Source organism: Coloeus monedula (assembly GCF_965178545.1).
Source record: "Coloeus monedula genome assembly, chromosome: 8".
Lineage (NCBI taxonomy): Eukaryota > Metazoa > Chordata > Aves > Passeriformes > Corvidae > Coloeus > Coloeus monedula.
This window is the reverse complement of record NC_138788.1, coordinates 18,895,219-18,912,569: the sequence shown is the minus strand read 5'-3', so window position 1 is coordinate 18,912,569 and position 17,351 is coordinate 18,895,219. Positions and strand designations below refer to the sequence as shown.

The window sequence follows — 17,351 nt, the reverse complement described above, 5'->3', positions numbered from 1 at the left end:
AATTTCTCCACTGGAATGTGTCCGGAAAGCATCCGCTCAGGAAAAGACAAGGTCTCCTCTCCAGTCTGTGGACAAGTAAACTGAATAGTTGGAGCTGGAGTTTAGGGCTCCTGTTATCTTGAATGAATTCTTGACTGTACAGCTTGTGGTTCATTTCAAGTCTGTTGGAACTGTAGGTTGAAGAATTCCAGTTTTGGATCCCTTGGATCTTTTCCAGGTTAATGCACTACGGCAGAGCAGCCCTGCCATAGCTGTTAGCACTGCTGCCATCTAAAACGAGTATCTCATACCAGGTTTAGCCCTGAAGTCACGAAAGCCTCTGCTGTTGTTGGACTTCTCTTGGAATAAAGCCACACCTGAAAATGTTGGAGCAGTGTGTTTATAGCTTGCATTCTTCAGGAGCATTGTGTCTCATGAAAAAAAAAACAAAAAGTTTTGGTGCCATTTGTTTTCCAAAGCCTGTCAAGGGAACATTTTCATTCTGCTAAATGGCTTCAGTGAGAAAATTCTCAAAACTTGCAGAGGAGACATCTGCGTGTGCATTCCACAAGTAGTGTGCTTTTATCCAGGAGTGCTTTTTCAGTTCAGGAAAGTGACTTCTACAGTATTTACTTTCATTCAGTGGTTCGGAAATTTTTCCTCCAATTTTGGGGTTTTGGCTTGTGTGGGGAAACTGTAAAGATGGTGAGAGGACCCATGAATCTGGAAGGCTTTGTGTAGTTCAGGAAATTCAAGCAGTTCTTGGAGAGAATCACTTTAAAGGGCAGAAATTAATTTGGAAACGGATAAGAAAATGGCTTTTTTATCTGGTGGACTAACCTATTTGAAAGGCAGACCGTGAAAGAGATATGCTGTTAACAATGTCATTGCCCCCAGCCCTGCGCTAGTTACAGTGTTTCTATTTTCATCAGTGTATGCCACAGTGCAAGGCTTTTGCAAAAAACCAAGGACTCATCTGCTGTGAACAAGGGGGCGATATTGCCTGGTACCAGCATTTTTGGCTTTTTGATACATTGATTTTCTCACCAGCTCTTAATACAATACAGAACAACTAGTCAAATCTCTGGAGGTTCTACCATGCTGAGGCTTGTTTTGTTACAAAAACCAAACCCATTTGAACTTTGCTTCCGTTCTAGATACATCTCCGCCAGGACCATGGGCTTGGAGCATTCCAGAACATACCTACACAAGCTTATAGTCATCCTTCAGCTGGCATCGGGTGACTACAGCATTCCAGAAAACACTTGCATTTGTAGAATTGGGACTTCATGTCCAATTAACGAAACACCTAATTTTACAGAACTGTTATTTTAGTGCTCCCCTAATACTGTGAGGTGTGCTTACCCACGTGATGCAGTGGTTACCTAGATAGATTCCAGTTCACCAAAGCCTAGACCTGAGTCCTATAAATGAAATGCTGGATCTGGGTGAGGAAGGCCAGTCTCCAGCAGTTCTGTGTAACAGGCTGCCCGACCTAGAAAAACATGCTACCGTTAGACACCACACAGTGATTTTTTTTTTCTGAACCCTGTGTGTCACAAGCTTTTATTTGGTTTCTGAAATGTTTTGAGAGCTGTAGTAACTGCTTCTGAGAAGCTTCCAAACAGGGCTGAGAACATCATGCGAGACTGAATTCAAGGAAGCTTTTGTGGCTACTCATTTTCATTTTCCAAAGGTTTTTATCAGGAATTTCAGACTTAAAGCACTAAGCAAGGCCCTGTGGTTTTCTGTGCTACTAGACATGTAATTCTCCTTTAGATTTCATTTTATGCTGTTTCTTCATTCTGAATCACTTTTCTTATCACTTTATTGGGCTGAGAAAAGTGGGTTATGTAATTAACTTAGTGTGAGGCTTTTTTTGCTCTGCTACACAGGAGTAACTGCAAGAATAGGGTGGAAATTTTCTCTTTATTTTCTTGCAATGTCTGGCCAGACATTAGCAGGTGAATAGTGAATATTACCTACTGTTTACTTTAAAAAGGTGTGACAGTTTTACAGTGTCAGGCACCCATTTACTTGCAAAAATTGGAGACCTGTATAATAAAATGTTGAAGAAATACTATTAGGATACTTAAGTTCTGCATTTGGATTCTGCAGAATCATTTTTAGTAATTTTAATTGGCTAGCTGAAAGCTGATTTTTGTTGAGAATTTTTTTCTGATTATCTCACTACCAGAAAGGGATCAAACACCCACCCTTGTCTAAAGCTGAAATTACCATAATTGTTAATGATGTGTATAGTAAAATAAATAATGAAAAAGGAAATCACTCTTCCTGGTTTTAGTGATCTAAAGAGTGACTTGTAAGATCAACCTATTTTAAAGTGTTGCTTACCTAAGAAGAGGAAATACCTGCATGTTCTCTGTGTGGTTTGGATGAAGAGGTTACTATAGTTAAATCTCTATACAGAAATCCTGTGCAGAAGCTGTAACTGGGGAAATTCTCTAAGGCAATTTTTAATGGAGCGATGTCTCTGTTTTTCTGAGAGATTCATTAAATTCTACACACTTGTCAAACAGCCTTAACTCAGGTTGCATATGTTCCAGCCTCTGTAAAGGCTGCCTGCCTGTGAACAGGCAAGTGCAACTATCCTGTCTTCATCCCATAACAGAGGATTGGAGAAATGTTTATACTTTTCCTGGATTTATTCCTCTGCATAGAGAGAAGAAAAAAAGAAAAAGACAGAACTTTTCCTATGGCAAAAAAGTACTTTGGAAAAACCAGTGGATTCAGCTCTTCAAATTTTGAACAGGCAGATGCTTTTCCAAAGATGTTCCCATGCCCTTCTTCTTAACCTTGCAGCAGAGATCATCAAAACCACCAGCTTTGCTCAATGCTTTCCAAGCACAACTGACTCCTATGTGAACCCTGAAAATGGATTTTAAGTGAAGTAATGAAACATCAGTTTGACATGCCTCAGTTTGGGAACCAGTGGTCAAGCCAAAATTCATGCTTCCAGATATGACAGATTTCTCTCCCTGCCTCCCACAGCTTGCCCCTGTACAACTCAAAATTACCCCAGAAGTATCTTGGTTTTTCTCACATAGTTCAAGGATTGCATTATTGATGGGAAAAATGTTTGGTGCTTTTTTATTTGGGATGACTTAAAATCCTGCCTGCTGCTACTTTGGTGAACATGCTCATGGATGCTATTCAGAAAGAGCTGTGTGCATTCTTGCTCAGCGAGGCTTGAAAGGACAGTGGATTTTGTCTGCATGTGTTGGGCAGAAGAGGGTTCTGCAAAGGAAAAAACTGCCTTTGACAGCAATGGATATGGATTGTTTTCTTTCCAGATAGTTAACTGTTGGTGTCACGAGTTGCACTGCTGATGTGAGACTTCACTGACTGTTTTACCAGCTCAGATGAAAACTCACAGGGCTTTCTGTGTTCCTTAATTGCACTGATGTGGCCTTGCCAGTCGAGATGACGCGGGCTGATTTCCTAAACCCCAGGTAGCAGTCATTGCTCTGAGTACAGTGCTTTGGCTGCCAGTTGCAAAGTGCCATGGTTGTTATGAGAACTATTTCTATAAGGTTTGAGCAGTTCTCATGTTAGGGACTTCCAGAGTTCCCAGTAGTAGGGCCACATTATTTTTTGTGTGTGGATAATAGTGATAGACTCCTCTGAACTCCCTCACAGGCTCACTCTAATTGCACAATTAAGGATCCACATTTTAATTTACTCTCTTCCTCCTACAAAGCTGTAGGATGTCCTCTTCTGTGTCCCTCCATGTCTATAATAGAGGTTCTGTGTGCAGAAGAGGTTGGGCTCCCCACTGTAAACTGTCATGCTGGAAGAGGTTAACAAGCATTTTCCATGTGGTCAAAAGACTGTTCTTAGAGGGTGACAGCCCATATTTCCACAGGAATGACAAGGATTCATGATGCTGGTCAAGGAAGCTGTTGACCACCTGTACAAGGGTTCAAGCTTTTATTTTCCAGCTTCTCATACCCTCAGAAAATAATATTTTCTCTCTTTGCAGAGAGAAAAGAGCAGCTAGTGCTCTTCCCATAAAAGTTGGGAGCTCTAAAACACAGAGGGGATCAGCTTTTCATTTTAAAATAACCATTAGACTGCTCTTATTTGACAAAGTAAAGTAAAGAAAAAGTAAAAGTAGTTAGTGTGTAAATGAGCAGTATAAAACTCAGGAGATGGATATTGTTACCTTACTAAGTTTAGTCTGATGGCTGTTTGTCTACACTCCTCTTCAAAAATCTACAGTGATGGAAACTCCCTGGTTCTTCATGGCAATCTGCTCTAGGACTTCCCTGTTCTACTGCTAGAAAGCTTGCCTGAAAGCTAAATCTTCCTTGGTTCATTGAACAGCAGCTGTAAGAAACTCCAGTGTGTTTGATTAGCCGAGCTTTTCACCATCGTCTTCATGTCAGAGTTTGATGCAGCCTTTTTGGCTTCTGTGAAGGTTTGAAGAGGATTTTAAATACTAAATGAGAGGCAGGGGCAACAGTCAGAAACAGTTTGCAGTAGACTGCATTGATGCTGAAGAGATGCCTGAATCCTGTTGTGCCCTTTTATGCTGAGTTATCATTCATTGCTGTAGGCTGGAAGAGAAGGGACAAATTTATGGATGGCAAATGATTATCTGTCTGAGTGAAGGGAGGGCTTGGAGCCCATGCTGTATTGGGAAATGCTGCTTGAAGATCCTGCTGTGGGAGCTTGGAAGCACACAGTTGAAGGAGCAGTTTTGGCACAGGGAGATCGTGGTATGCACGTCCACCTCAAGAACCGCCCACTGAGCTTGTACCCTTGTCAGCTCTCCTCTGCTCACCAGGATGGTATCTGTACCCTCTCTGCCTAATACTACATCTGCTGAGCAGCATGAGCACAGGTGATCAACCCATAAGTATTGGTCCAGCCTCAGACTAACATCTTGTCAGACAAGAGGCTGTGCTAGGCAGTGTTGAATTCATACGGAAGCACCTGACTGGCCTTTGTGAGATTCATCTTAGGACAATTCAGCACCCGGCGAGGTGGCTGGGCTTTGGCCATCTGCCCTTACCCTGTCACTATGCAAACAGCAGAGTCATTGTGCCTGTGTGAACTAGCTCCATCACAAGCCAGCAGCCCTAAAAGTATGATGCTTTCCAGCGTGTTACCCCATGCTCTGCTGTTAGAGATGTCCAAGATATTGTACAGGTTCAGACAGCCACGATCCGCTAGATCAGATATCAAGGTGTAGATTTTGATGCAACTGAGTATCTTGCATGTGATCCATATGCCTGATTTCCCAGGCCTTGCTGTATATGGATCATCCCAAAGCCCAAATTTCCAGTAAAACAGCCCAGTTGCCCCTGAAAACTACTGTGAAAAGCAGGTGAGAGGGATAAATGCACAACTCGACATTCAGTCCCAGCTTTCTTAATTTCTCCCATTCTTTAGTTTGGAGTGATTTCTTTCGCATCGCTGTCCATCCGTGGTCTAACAACTCCACTTACGCACGGGTTTTAAGGCTGCGATGTGAAACGTCGTTTCTCCCAGCGGCGGATCAGGTAATTCTCTTTGGCTGCCCCTGAAGTACCGACTGAGGGAAAATAATACCAATAACATTAGTAGCAACTAATCGTAATATTAGTAATTTCTACCTTTTTAATGTACTTTATTATTGCGGCTGGGGCTCTCGCTCCCAAGTGCGGCGGGAGGGAGCGGCTGCGCCCCGGCTCCCCCGCGGGCCGGGCGGGGCGGGGCGGGGCGCGGGGCGGGGCCGAGGCGCGGGCGCGGCCGTGATTGGCTGGCGGCGCCGTGAGTGGCAGCAGCGGCGCCCCCCGCGGCCCCGGGGCCGCCGCCGCCGCCGCGCAGTGCCCGCACCCCGGGCAGCCGCGCCGCCCGCTCCGCCCGCGCCGCCGCCATGGGCCGCGGGGCCGCCCCGCTCCGCCGCCTGCTGCTCTCCCTGCTCCTGCTGCCGGCCGCGGGGACGGGCGCGCCCGGAGCCTCCTTAACGCTGGGGGAACCGGAGACGGCGGAGGAGCTGATGGAGTACCGCGACCCTTGCAAAGCCGGTAGGGAAGCGGGCTGGCTGCAACTCTGGGAGAAGTTTGGAAGCACGGCGGCTGTGGACAGGTGTCCCTGCGAAGCGCTCTTCGGTACCCCAGGTCCGCCCGGTCGAACCGTGCCCGGGCTCACCTGGCGGCGGCGGGAGCCCCCCGGCCCGGCCGGGAGCCGTCTCGGCATCCCGCTGCCTTCCCAGACCCAGCGGGCACCCGGCGAGCTCCCGCGCTGCCCCCGGCCCGCCGCTGCGGGAGGCTTCTGGTTGTCTCCAGCCTGCGCCCCGCTGCCCGCGTTGCCGGGGGGCTGCAGCCCCGGCTGGGAGGCTGTGCCTGGCGCTTCTTTTGTAAATCGCCCCACACCGCTCCCCCACCTGTCCCGCTCCTTCTCACGCGAGCTTTCCCTCTGCAAAGCCAGGGCAATGCCCGGCCGTGCTTTGCCTTTTGGGGTTGGGGGTTCTCCCCCTCGCCCTCAACCATTTTGACTTTTTCTGTGCATTTTCACAGCTTTTTGGCAGCTTGTCCCAAGCTCTGTCCGGCCCGAAGTTGCGGTGCGTGCCCCAGAGCGGCGGGAGCACGGCGGCGCTTGGCGGGGCTCCCCGGGGCGCCCCGCGGTAGGGAGCCGGCGCGACCCGCCTCGCACACAGCCCGCACTCCCGGGCCAGCCAGGTATTCCGCTGCTGCCTGTGCGCAAATTACCGCATCCTCTCCAGGAAGCCTCCAGCTGCTCCCTCCATCCTTTTCTTGGAGTTTTTTGTTCCCTTGTCAGACTGCACTCTGCTGGTTCTGAGCTCGTTGCTTTTTATCTGTTTGAGTTCTGAAAGAGCTGCTGTCATCACTAATGTTGAATTCCCGTAAATTAAAGACAATATGGACCCGGATTTTCTCTTTAGAAAACTAGGAGGTACTCTTGATGTGAGTGTAACTCGTTTTGGTTCCAGCTATTGGAGAATGTTGTAGTCTTGTGAATTGCTTCTCTGCTGGGAGGTTGGCAACTGATGCCTTGTTAATCGTGTTATATTTACAGACAACTTTGTGTGAAGTCCTGTTTTCTGAATACTGTAGGAATCGAAAAAAGAAAGGAGTTTCTTTGTGTGTGGTGTTCTTGGTCTCTTAAGTTGAGGCTTTGCCCCCTGAATATGCTCCTAGCTGTTCCTCAGTGTTCCTTGGTGATAGCTTCTCTTGTTATCAGCTCTCTCCTGCCTGCTTTTGTGGTACTTGCAGCCGTATCTGCTCACATAGATGAGCTCTGTCAATGTAATGTCTTTCAGAGCTTCTCTGCCTGGTACAGCAAGTTTAGCTGGCCCGATATGTAGGCTGAGTGTGGTGGGTTTCCTTCCAAAATTCAGCTCAGTCCTCTCCAGAGAGTGCTTTTTGCACAAAACATTCCCTTGATCAGCAAGCTGTCTGTCATTTGATATATGGTTTGGTGTGTGGGGAGGTTAATTCTTTTTAATGAATATGGGATCCAGCCCAAACATGCTTTACTGTATTTGTGTCTACTTCTAAATGATAATGAATTGATCTCTCTTTCCAGTGAAACTAATTGTTAGTGACACAGCTATGGTTTAGACTTGGAGAGCTTGAGGTACAGTGCTTTGGCCTTCCCATCTGAAAATGTTTTATCCTTGTTTTCTCCTCAAAATTATACCATCATCTCTGCTGCCTCACTTGCCCTTGTGACTGCTGGGTGCTGCTGTTAGAGCAAGTACATGGAGGATGAGGAATGCTCCTTTAAAGACCACACAGAGAACATTTACTTAATTTGACTTCTCTACATCTAACATGGAATCTGTGGCAGAAAAGGGGAAAAAAATTATTTTCCCAGCCTTCCATTTGCCTGCCTTCACTGCAGGACCTTTTAGTTTTTTCTCCTGCAGTCCCCTCATTTCCCAAGTTCTCTCCCTTTCACTTCTGTACGCACACAGAAAAGACCCTGGACTGCCAAGGACAGCCTCCGTTCATTTACATCAGCACCTCCTCTTGTGGTGGGCAGAAAAACTTTGTGTGCATTATTCCTGTTAATTCAATTCAGGCAGGATCAATCACAGAAATTATTTTCTGACTTCTCAGTGTTTGCCTTTTATGCTTTTCCAGTGTCTTCTTTCCAATAGAAAGGGAGGAATGAACAAGACCTGTAGGTCACACAGGAAAAGGATTCCTTTTCCTCCCAGGAGCAGGCTGGTGTTTTTGGCAGTGGTGGCACACAGCTGTCTGTGGTGGGAGCTGCCAGGCAGCCTAGCCCAGCACTGCTCTGGCTTCCTGAGGCTCCAGTACTGCAGTTTGAGTTTGCCTTTCTCACCCAGTCTGTGCATGTGTGGAGGACAGTACAGTGCCTTCTGCTTTGCTGCAGCCTCCTGCAATGGTGAGCAGGGGTGAGCACCATTACCAGCTTTCTCAAGTTTCAGTCTTGTTTTCTGTAGAAGAGAGAGACTCTGGTTCTTTCAGTGTGTCCTGACTGGCTGTATTTCCAGGCTCTCTGATCCAGTTTCTCTTTGTGTGGCTGTGTCCACCTAAAGTGCAGGGCCCTTAGAGAGCAGGACACTCCTTACATGCTATGTACCTCTCTCAGTGCACTGAATAGTTCCAATTTTCAAAGTTAGCCCAAGACAAACCAAACAAGGCTTGTACCCCGTGTTAGACCCTGTTAGATTGTGCCTTGCATTTGCAGCCTTCTTCCTATCCTAGACCATCAGCTCCTAGTGGAGCTAGGCAGGTGTTCTCTGCTGCAAACACCATCTCAAAGGGTTAGTTGAGCTAAGATTAATAAGTGATCTATTTCTATTAGTAAAACAAGGTGAAGACACCGTTAATAGGGCTGTCTCTTGAAGAGGGCCTGTCTGGGCTGTTGTCTAATGCCTGTATGGGAAGTCTGTCGCACTCTGTTCCTGATGAACTATAGCAGTGACAAGTCTTCTTAACTTCCTTAGGCCTGAGTTCCTCCACTCGTGGGACAGTGTCGGGATCTGTCAAGAAGCATGACTGGCGAGGGCAGTGGCTGCAGACCTGCTGTGAAATGCTCAGATGTCTGGTATGTTTTGCAAGGGGAAACAGGTGGTCTGTGGAAACAGAGCTGGCACTGTGAGACTTGTGGTGATGCTTCCATTGCCACTGTAGGCACAAGCTCCTGTGCATGGTCCTGTGGCTGCAGAATGTGTGCAGGCTCTTAGCCCATTGTGAAGACAAGCTGCTGCTCCTCTTACATGATTTCCAAAGCTGTTCAAACTATAGTGCTTTACTTATTTCCTTTTATTATCTTTTTTTATTTTTTCTAATTTCCTGTGGCTGTTGCCCAGGGGCTGTGATGGATTTAAATCTGGCAGGTTATGACATGAAAGCTTGGCAGTTCTGCACCCCTGCAGCTCATGCCCTGAGGTTGAGTGCAGACTGTCGATGGTTGTTCTGCTAGACTGGGAGTGGAAAGCCTGGCACATGCTCCTCTCTGTTGCATTAGTGGAGGATGTAATAACTTCTTGCAGCAAGGCAGGAGGGACAGTAACCTCCTAAAGCAGTGCAACCACTGAGCTACTGGTATCAACACATGCCCAGTTACCAGGGCTCAGCTGATGGGCCATAACTCCACTGCTGCTCAAGCTCTTAACTCCACTCATCTGGGATTTTCTTTTCCTAATGTGGCTGCTTTCCTGCCTTTTTGTAAGGCAGAAAGAAACAAGGAGATTCCTGAATGGCTGATCAAGGGGCAGTTGAGGCAGGGCAGCACTGTCAGGTTGAGTTGCCAGGGAAGGTAGCAGTGCTGGCTCTGTGGAGTGGATTTTGCTGAATGTTGTAGCAGGTCACTGGAGCTTTTCAAAGGGAACAGTACAAAGGTTCCTGCCCAGATTTGCTCTGTAGTAGATGGAAAACTTTCAAAAACCTGACATGTGCTTTGGATGAATCTGCTCAGAGGATCCAGCTAAGGACACCCAGGCCAGTGTGCAGGTCTGAGAGAAGCTGTGTAACGGGCAGGCAGCAGGAGGAACTATGGATGCCTTCAAAACAAAACAAGCGTGTCCTTCTGAGACTCCTCAGACAAACTGGAACCAAAGGAATTAAATAGACTGTAGTTTGTTCTGGTAGTTATTTAGGTGCAAGTTTGTACAAACTTTAATTTGAGGTGAAGAGCAGAACCTCTGAGGTTCAAAGTGACCTCTGGGGATAGTATCATCCAACTTACGTCAGCAAGGGGAGCAGGGGAGGTGTAAATAAGAGGGGGAGAGCTGGGCGCTGAATAACCTCTGGATGTGTTGATAATCCCTTCCTTCCAGCCCAAATGTGCCATGAGGCTCTTTTCCAGGTGGGGAGAAAAAGCTGCAGTTTGGTCTCACCCTCTTGATTTCTTGGTACTTTGGCTCCTAGCATGGTGCTTCCTGCCTTTTGTGAGCTGGAGGTGCAGTGCAATAGCTTGTCTTCCAGGGAAGGGTCTGTTGAGGGTGTTCTGTGTTGGAGTCCTGTTTCTCTCCGCTTTAGGCAGTTCATCCTGGTGTGACATGTTCTGACTGCAGGCTGACCAAGTCTGCAGGACACAGGCCAACCTTCATGTCTTGACTCCCAGGTCAAATGCAGTGTTTCTCTGTGCAGGTGTTTGCATTAGGAGGTTAGCAGAGCTGCCTGCCCAGCCATGTGCTCCTGAGGCAGAGGGCAAAGGGGACTTGGGCTCCTGCTGCCTCCATGTGTCTCAAGAGTCCCTCAGGAGGGTTGGTGTTGCTGAGGAGAGCTGGACCAAGGAGGAGTTGCCTATAGGTACAAATGAGCCTGGCAATCAAGCTCAGCTTCTTTCCGTGGGACTTTGATCTTGCCATGGCTTTTGCTCTGGGCCATTGCTTGCAGTGCTCTGAGCGGGGAGGCTGCAAAACAGAGCAGGGCTCTGGCAGAGAGATAGCCCCTAGAAGGTGATTAGTCCCCATGGATTTTGTGGAGTTCCCAGGAAATGAGCTCAAAAGGGGAAGAACTGAGGCAAGAGGTGTAAAGGGGCATCAACTGAGCAGCAATCCCATATTTCCTGTTTCTTTATCACTAGAAAAGTTATTAGAGAAGCAGTTTGGCAATGATAGCTCATCTTTTCCTGCAAGCCACTGCTCCTTCAAGTGTGGATGCTGCTTGTCCATCACAGGATATTGTTGTGCATCGTTGCTCCTCCTCCACCTGCTGATTTGATCAACCAACTTCTAAATGTCCCATGCATTTAGAATTCTCACACTGAGTGCCGTCCTGAGAGCTGTAAATTGTGCTTCATTGTCGTTCTGTTCCTCACAGCTCTTCCTCTGTATAGGCACAGTGGCTTTTGTTCTAGAGACTGCCCATTTCATTCGGGCTGTGGCTGTGGCACAAACATCTGAAGTCAGGTGCAGACATTTCTGTGGGCTACTGAGGGATTTGCTCTTAGGAACTGAAAGCCTCGAGGGGGTAATCAAATGAGAAAGGGGAGAGAGCATCTGTAAAGTCTGGGTCATTTGAATGTTGCTTGTGGTTTGAGTGGGAGGCAGGTGCTGTTTCCCCTGTTGGAAGCATGGATCCATCATGTTAGCAGGGCAACTAGAAAGCTCTTTGCAGGCCGTGCTATGGATCCAGCCCACTCACTTCTTGACAAGGGCTTTCCTGCAATCTTGCAAGTGGTCCTGTTTAGTTTGGCGGTGGTGAGAGCACTGGCAGAGTGTGTGCCAACCTGCCCTTTGCTTGGGAATCACAGAATCCTGCAAAGAAATCTCATCTGCATCTTACAGATTTTCTCTACAGCTTTGAAGCTTCTGGGCTTGTATAGAAAGTGGCAGTGCAGCTGTGGTGAAGGTACCAGTCCTCTGGTGTGGGGTCTGAGTTGTAGAAGAGCGTGGGAGCTATAGGTTTACCCAAGGGCAGTCCCTGTGATGGTGGCAGTGCTGGGAGCTGAGTCCTGGTCTCCTGACGTTAGAAGGTATATGGCCTTCCAGAAAGGAAAGCTTCCTTTCTTTGCCACCAATGCTTATAGGAATGCTCTGGGAGAAGAGTCTGGGACATGACTCAATCTGTGGATTCCTCAATGCTGTGTTGATGGAAACTTTTATCGAGGAAGGAGAGAGCTTTCACTGGCAATCATTCTCCTTGCGTTTTTTCCCTGGTAAATTGCAGGAAGGGTTAAATACTCAAGGAGGAAACTGACTCTTTTTGGGTGGTCTGGGAAAGAATGAGAGTCTAGACTATTCAGTCTTTAATTTACCTGCTTTGGGGAGGTGACAGCAGTGACAGAACGGAAAACAGGGGGGTGAACACTGCTGGAGTCACTCTTCAGTGATGCAGCTGTTTGCTACTGGGAAGGTGTTTTGCAGTGAGGTAGAGCTGCAGCAGGAGCTTCCTTCTCAAAGGGAAGGTTTAAGGTGACTTTTATTATAATCCTAGCTGAGCACAAGCTAATAGCTCTGGCTTAAAGAAATAATAACCACCAACCCTTTTATTGCACCCAAGATTCCTGAGTAGGGAAGTCAAGGGCCTGGGGAATTGGAGAGCAAAACCTTATGATCATTGTGACTTGAAATTTGGGTCTGAAGTCCTTCCAGTGTTTACCTGTCTTCTTGGGGTCTGACTAAATCCTGCTTGATCTTTGACACTTCTTGGGGTGTGTTGGATCTGCTTGGCCTGTGGGAGTCGTAACCCTCTGTGCTATACCTACACCTTGGGATTTAGCGATGAACAGGACAGAAGATGGGCAAATTCACGACAGAGGACTCCCCCCCCCCCCCCTCCCCCCACTTAAAAAAGCCTGGTAGGGTGGGGAAGAGGTGCTTGCAGTTGTCATGGATACTTCTCCAGAGCTTTTATTGAACTTTGTAGTCTGGGTACAGTTCACAGGTGTCTGCCCTTGGCCACATCCTGCACAGGTGGGATCAAGGAATGCTGCTTGTTCTTCAGCTATTCTGTAGCATAAGATTAGTAAATCACAGAGTCCCAGACAAAGGCATTTAGAATCTGTGCTGTAATTCTTCCAGGATTTAAAAGTCCACAAAGCTGAGGATTTTGGTCAGAAGCACTTTCCATTTGGGTAATTACATTATACCTTTGCAGTTGTGCTTGGAGATTTTATTCTCTTCCTGCTCCAACCTGTGTAGTGTGCCTGCTCTTGCTGATGGTTAACACAAGAAGTTGCTGCATTTACTGGTAACCCACCTCTTTCTTGCTGCTAAAACTGTGCCTGTGGGTGTCTCCCAGGTGAGCAGCCTCTGGCCCGGTCTGGGAAGAGCTGTGTGGCTGTAGATACCCACTGCAATGTGCTTAGGCTCACGCAGTAGTCCTTGGGAAATTGACAGTGCCATGTGCTGCTACATTCTAACCTGCTTCCCCTGATACTTTAATTTCCTTCTTTTTTCCCATGGCCTCTGCTGCAGAAACTTTTGTGCTCTCTGCCTGCTTCCCTCTGTGTTTTCTACAGATTCATTTCAGGTGTTTCCCCATCTCCCTTTTGCTGAAGCCCTCTCCAAACCCTGCCTGGAGAATTGCTCAGATCCTTCTCTGTTTCCTGCCTCAGGTGTCCTGCAATGCCTTCTCCCCCAGGCTGTGGGGTACCACATCTCCTCTCCCATCCTGGCTGTAACCCCCAGAGGTCAGTAGGTTCTTCTATCCTTGCTCACCCAAGAGCAGCCCTGTTGTGAGTCCACCTGCTGTGCTGCACTTGACCAGCCAGTTGTGTGCCACAGGCTGTTTGCTGTGATAATTGTGCTGCTCTGCCCTGATTCCCTTCCCTTCGAGAAATAGGAGGGGACTGTAGGGCTGGCTTCTGTGACTCTGAGTGCAGAGCTGTCTGTGCTGAGGAGGTGATGATGGGACTTGGGGGACACTGACCTGACAGGGTAGTCTGTATGCTGGTTTGGAGATGGGCAGGCTTGGCTGAAAGGAGGCACCTCTGACACTGAATGACTCTGTTGTCCTGGATCACAAGTATTGCAGGTATTAAGCTGCAACAAAACCACTTTCAACTAGTGCTGAAATGTGATTTCAGTACTCAGAAGAGATAGATGACTAAGCAGAAACTGGCTGTTGTTTTGATTCAGCTGCTAGGTCTTCTGGGTTTGTTTGGTTTTTGGTTTTTTTTTATCCTTTGTTGCAGCTGAGCTTCCAGAAATGCTGATCTCCAAGCATACTTTGATGTTCAGACCCATTCTAGTGCTTCCTGAACAGGAAGGTTCCCTGTCAATAGAAACTTCTTAAATTTGCAAGGAAGCCCTTGATTAAAGAACTCTCAATGACTGATTGCTCCTTCTTGGCCAGTTTGTGTCAGCCCAGCCTGCAATGGAGGGAAATCTCTAACTGCATGTTGAGAAGGAAGCCCACAGGAAATACCAGCAACTGGTAAATCCTGGTTTCTCAAGCCTCTGGTTTGAGTGGTACAAATTGTTGGAGACCCACAGCTGCTGCTGGCCCATGAATCAGCTCAACTTTAGATGTGAATGGAAATTCACATCCTCTCAAGTCATTTTGTGTTCATGTAAATGTATGTCAGCACTCAAGGAAAAAGCATCTGTTTAATTTCTCCACCCACAAACCCCAATGGTGTTCACAGAGCAAACCATACCACAGTATTCTGAGACAGAAGTTTAAGCCTGCTGAGTGCTTTATCTCTTCCTGTTGAGAGTTGCTGCTGGAGTACAGTTGGCTCCCTCTGCCCCCTTATTAGAAGAGGCTGACTGATGCTGTACTGGGTGCTGAGAATTATCTTTCTCCACTTTTCATGTCATAGTGGGTGTTGCCAGTCTCACGCTCCTCATCAGTGTGACTCTGAACTTAGCATTGTCTGCAAGCAGCATTGCCTAATTAGAAGCACTTTCATTTGCTCAGAACTGTGGCAAAATTGGCTGGTTTGAGTTTCAGGTGGGACCTGCTGGGGGTTGTTCATTTCAAAGAGCAGACTTTGAAAGAGACGGATGTCATTACAAACTGTGCCCTTCTTCCCACTAACAGTGGCTGTACCTGACAGAAGGGCTTGTCCCAGCTCCAGGAACAGACATCTGCTGTGGAGGACTGTCCACACTGCTGTGCGTGTTGGCAGGATGTGTGTGATGAAGGTATTGCTTCAGTAAGGCATTGATTTTGCTTTGAAATTCCTCAGATATAAAAATCTTTAAACTCACTAGACTTGCAAAGTCAAAACTCACAGAAATGCCAGAGTCAGGTCTGCTTTGAAGCTTATGGTGTAGTTTCTTGGGCATGAAGGCAGATGATGTGACATGGAACTCTGACTTGAACAGCTATCCTCTGCAATGAATCTAACCTGAGACTGCATCAAATACGAGTAACAAAGGGCATTTCTGGCTGAATTATCCATATCTCTGTTGCAGAAATTGGGTAGTGGGTAGTATACAGGGCAGCTGCCACAGGAGAAGCTGGTACAGCTGCATGGCAGAGGTGTTTGAGCTGTACTGGATTCAAGAGGGCCCAGACTGAGAAACGTCCATTGGTAGATGATTCTTGCAGGCAGTGGGAGAACCCAGTGTAGTGACCTACAAGTTCAGTGGCCTTAGGAAAAGGATGGAACTCTTGCACCTGCATCTCCCTCATGGAGTACCTTGGACCTAAGTAGATCTATTCCTTGGGTCACTTATTGTTAGTAGCTCAAACTACATGTGGGCAGGGGAGTGATAAAGCAGCAAGGGTCGGTGCCTCATTTGTGGGGCCTGCCAGTAGGGCTCCCAAATGCATCTGTCTTCGGATGTGTTTGATACTCCAGAGGTCTAGTTCAGCCTTCTGTGATCACCAGGTCTTGTACCCTGCCATTGCCCACATGCTTCTTTGTTGTTTTGTTTGCCTGTGCATTTCCAACAAAGGTAAGGAACAGAACTTTATATAAAAGTGAGTTTTGAGAAGACAGCCAAGAACTGTCTATGTTATTTGTACAGTCTGATTTCTGGTGCAGTCTGTTTTCCATGGTTCTGTTGCAGTTACATCAGAGATTCATAGACTTTTTTTTTTTTTTTTGACCATGCTGGTACTGCTGACCCAAGCAGGCAGAGATGCTCTGGCTCTTGGGGCTGACCCTTTGAGGGGGCAGGGTGGCCTGTCAGGCTGGTTTTGCCCTGGAAGAGGAGCCTGCTTTTTGCTGTGCTGTTGATGTTGGAAGAGTGTTTTTCTCAGTGAGGCTCTGAGCTGCAGCTGTACCAAGCTGCTGATGTGTTGTGCAGTTGACCGCTGCCTGGATTTAATCTCTAACCTTTGATTGTTCTTGAAAGCATGTTCTAGGGATTTCATTCCCACCCACACTGCTCCTGTGACCCCTTCCATTTCCTGGGTGTCTAAGTACAGAACAGAAAAGATTCATTAACCTGGTAAATAACCTCTTTTTATGAGGGAAGTGATTTTCCGTCACGCTCTGTTAGATCCTATTGATTTCTGGTTTTCCCCTCGTTGGCCTCTTTTGCCATATATTCTCCTCTTTGTCATGCTTCAGTAGGAAGGTGATACATGATATGCTGGTTTGGTTTTTTTTTTGCTGTTTCCTGGGCAAAGAGCTGGGATCTCCTAAGGCCATCGCTCAAGTGCCCATGTCTCTGCCTTTTCTTGGAAAGCTTTGTTGTCAAGGCAAACTGCTGGTTGGTAATAGGATGTTGACATGAGGAGTAAAACCTCCTGGCTGCCCTCTTTTGTTTTGATGTTGAAAAGAGCATCTTTTGCTCTCTCTGCCCATTGTACAATCCCTCATCTCCTGGCAGAGGTGTGACACATTTGCCATGGGGTTTGCAAGCATGCGTGAAATGGGGAGACCCTCAAGCCATCACGTGTGCCTGCTCTTTCTGTCCTCCTGGGCTATGGCAGTGGCTGGATCCCCGTGCTTTTGTGGTGAAATGGAAGGACCTGCCAGGTTTCAGCTTGTCCCAGAGGCTTGTTGTTAAGGTAGATTGTGGCAAGTGTGGGGGGGAAGAGGCATCGCCTTGGATCCGAGTGGGAGGGCATGGGGGTGTCCGCTGTTTCAGAAGGAATAGGACATTCAGTGCAAAATTCCACATGGGGAATGGGGAAAGTGTTTGCTTCCCAGCCAGTTTGCCTCCTACTGTGCACATTTGTGTGTTTCTCCCTCTGGACAGCCATCTCTGTGCTATTGCAAAGATAAAATATTACAAATATTACAACGCTAAATACATGCACTCTCAGCAAGATACCTCGGTTTTGAGGAGGCTGTTGTTGTTTTCTGATGTACTTGATTTTTAGACAGAGCCTTTGTGATTCAAGGCAGATATTTCAGTAGTTGGAGAAACGGTTTTCTTTCCGAAAGTACACTTGCATCTTTTGTGTTAATTTCTCAGCTTCCATAGTTCTTGCTAAATTCCTCTTCTTTATGTATAAATATTCTGTGCTAGTCCTTTGTTGAATTATTGCAATTGTGAAGCATCAAAGGCT

At 47.1% G+C, this 17,351-nt stretch overlaps 1 protein-coding gene across 1 annotated transcript in view; it reads left to right on the top strand.

The window, feature by feature from the left end:
* Positions 1 to 5,863: 5,863 nt before the first annotated feature.
* Positions 5,864 to 17,351, top strand: part of TLL2 (tolloid like 2) — a gene marked incomplete at both ends in the record, with an annotated part of 83,304 nt that continues 71,816 nt past the window's right edge. The window contains one exon of the mRNA XM_082286594.1: positions 5,864 to 6,014. Coding sequence (XP_082142720.1) covers positions 5,864 to 6,014 — 151 coding nt within the window. The remainder of the gene's footprint in view (positions 6,015 to 17,351) is intronic.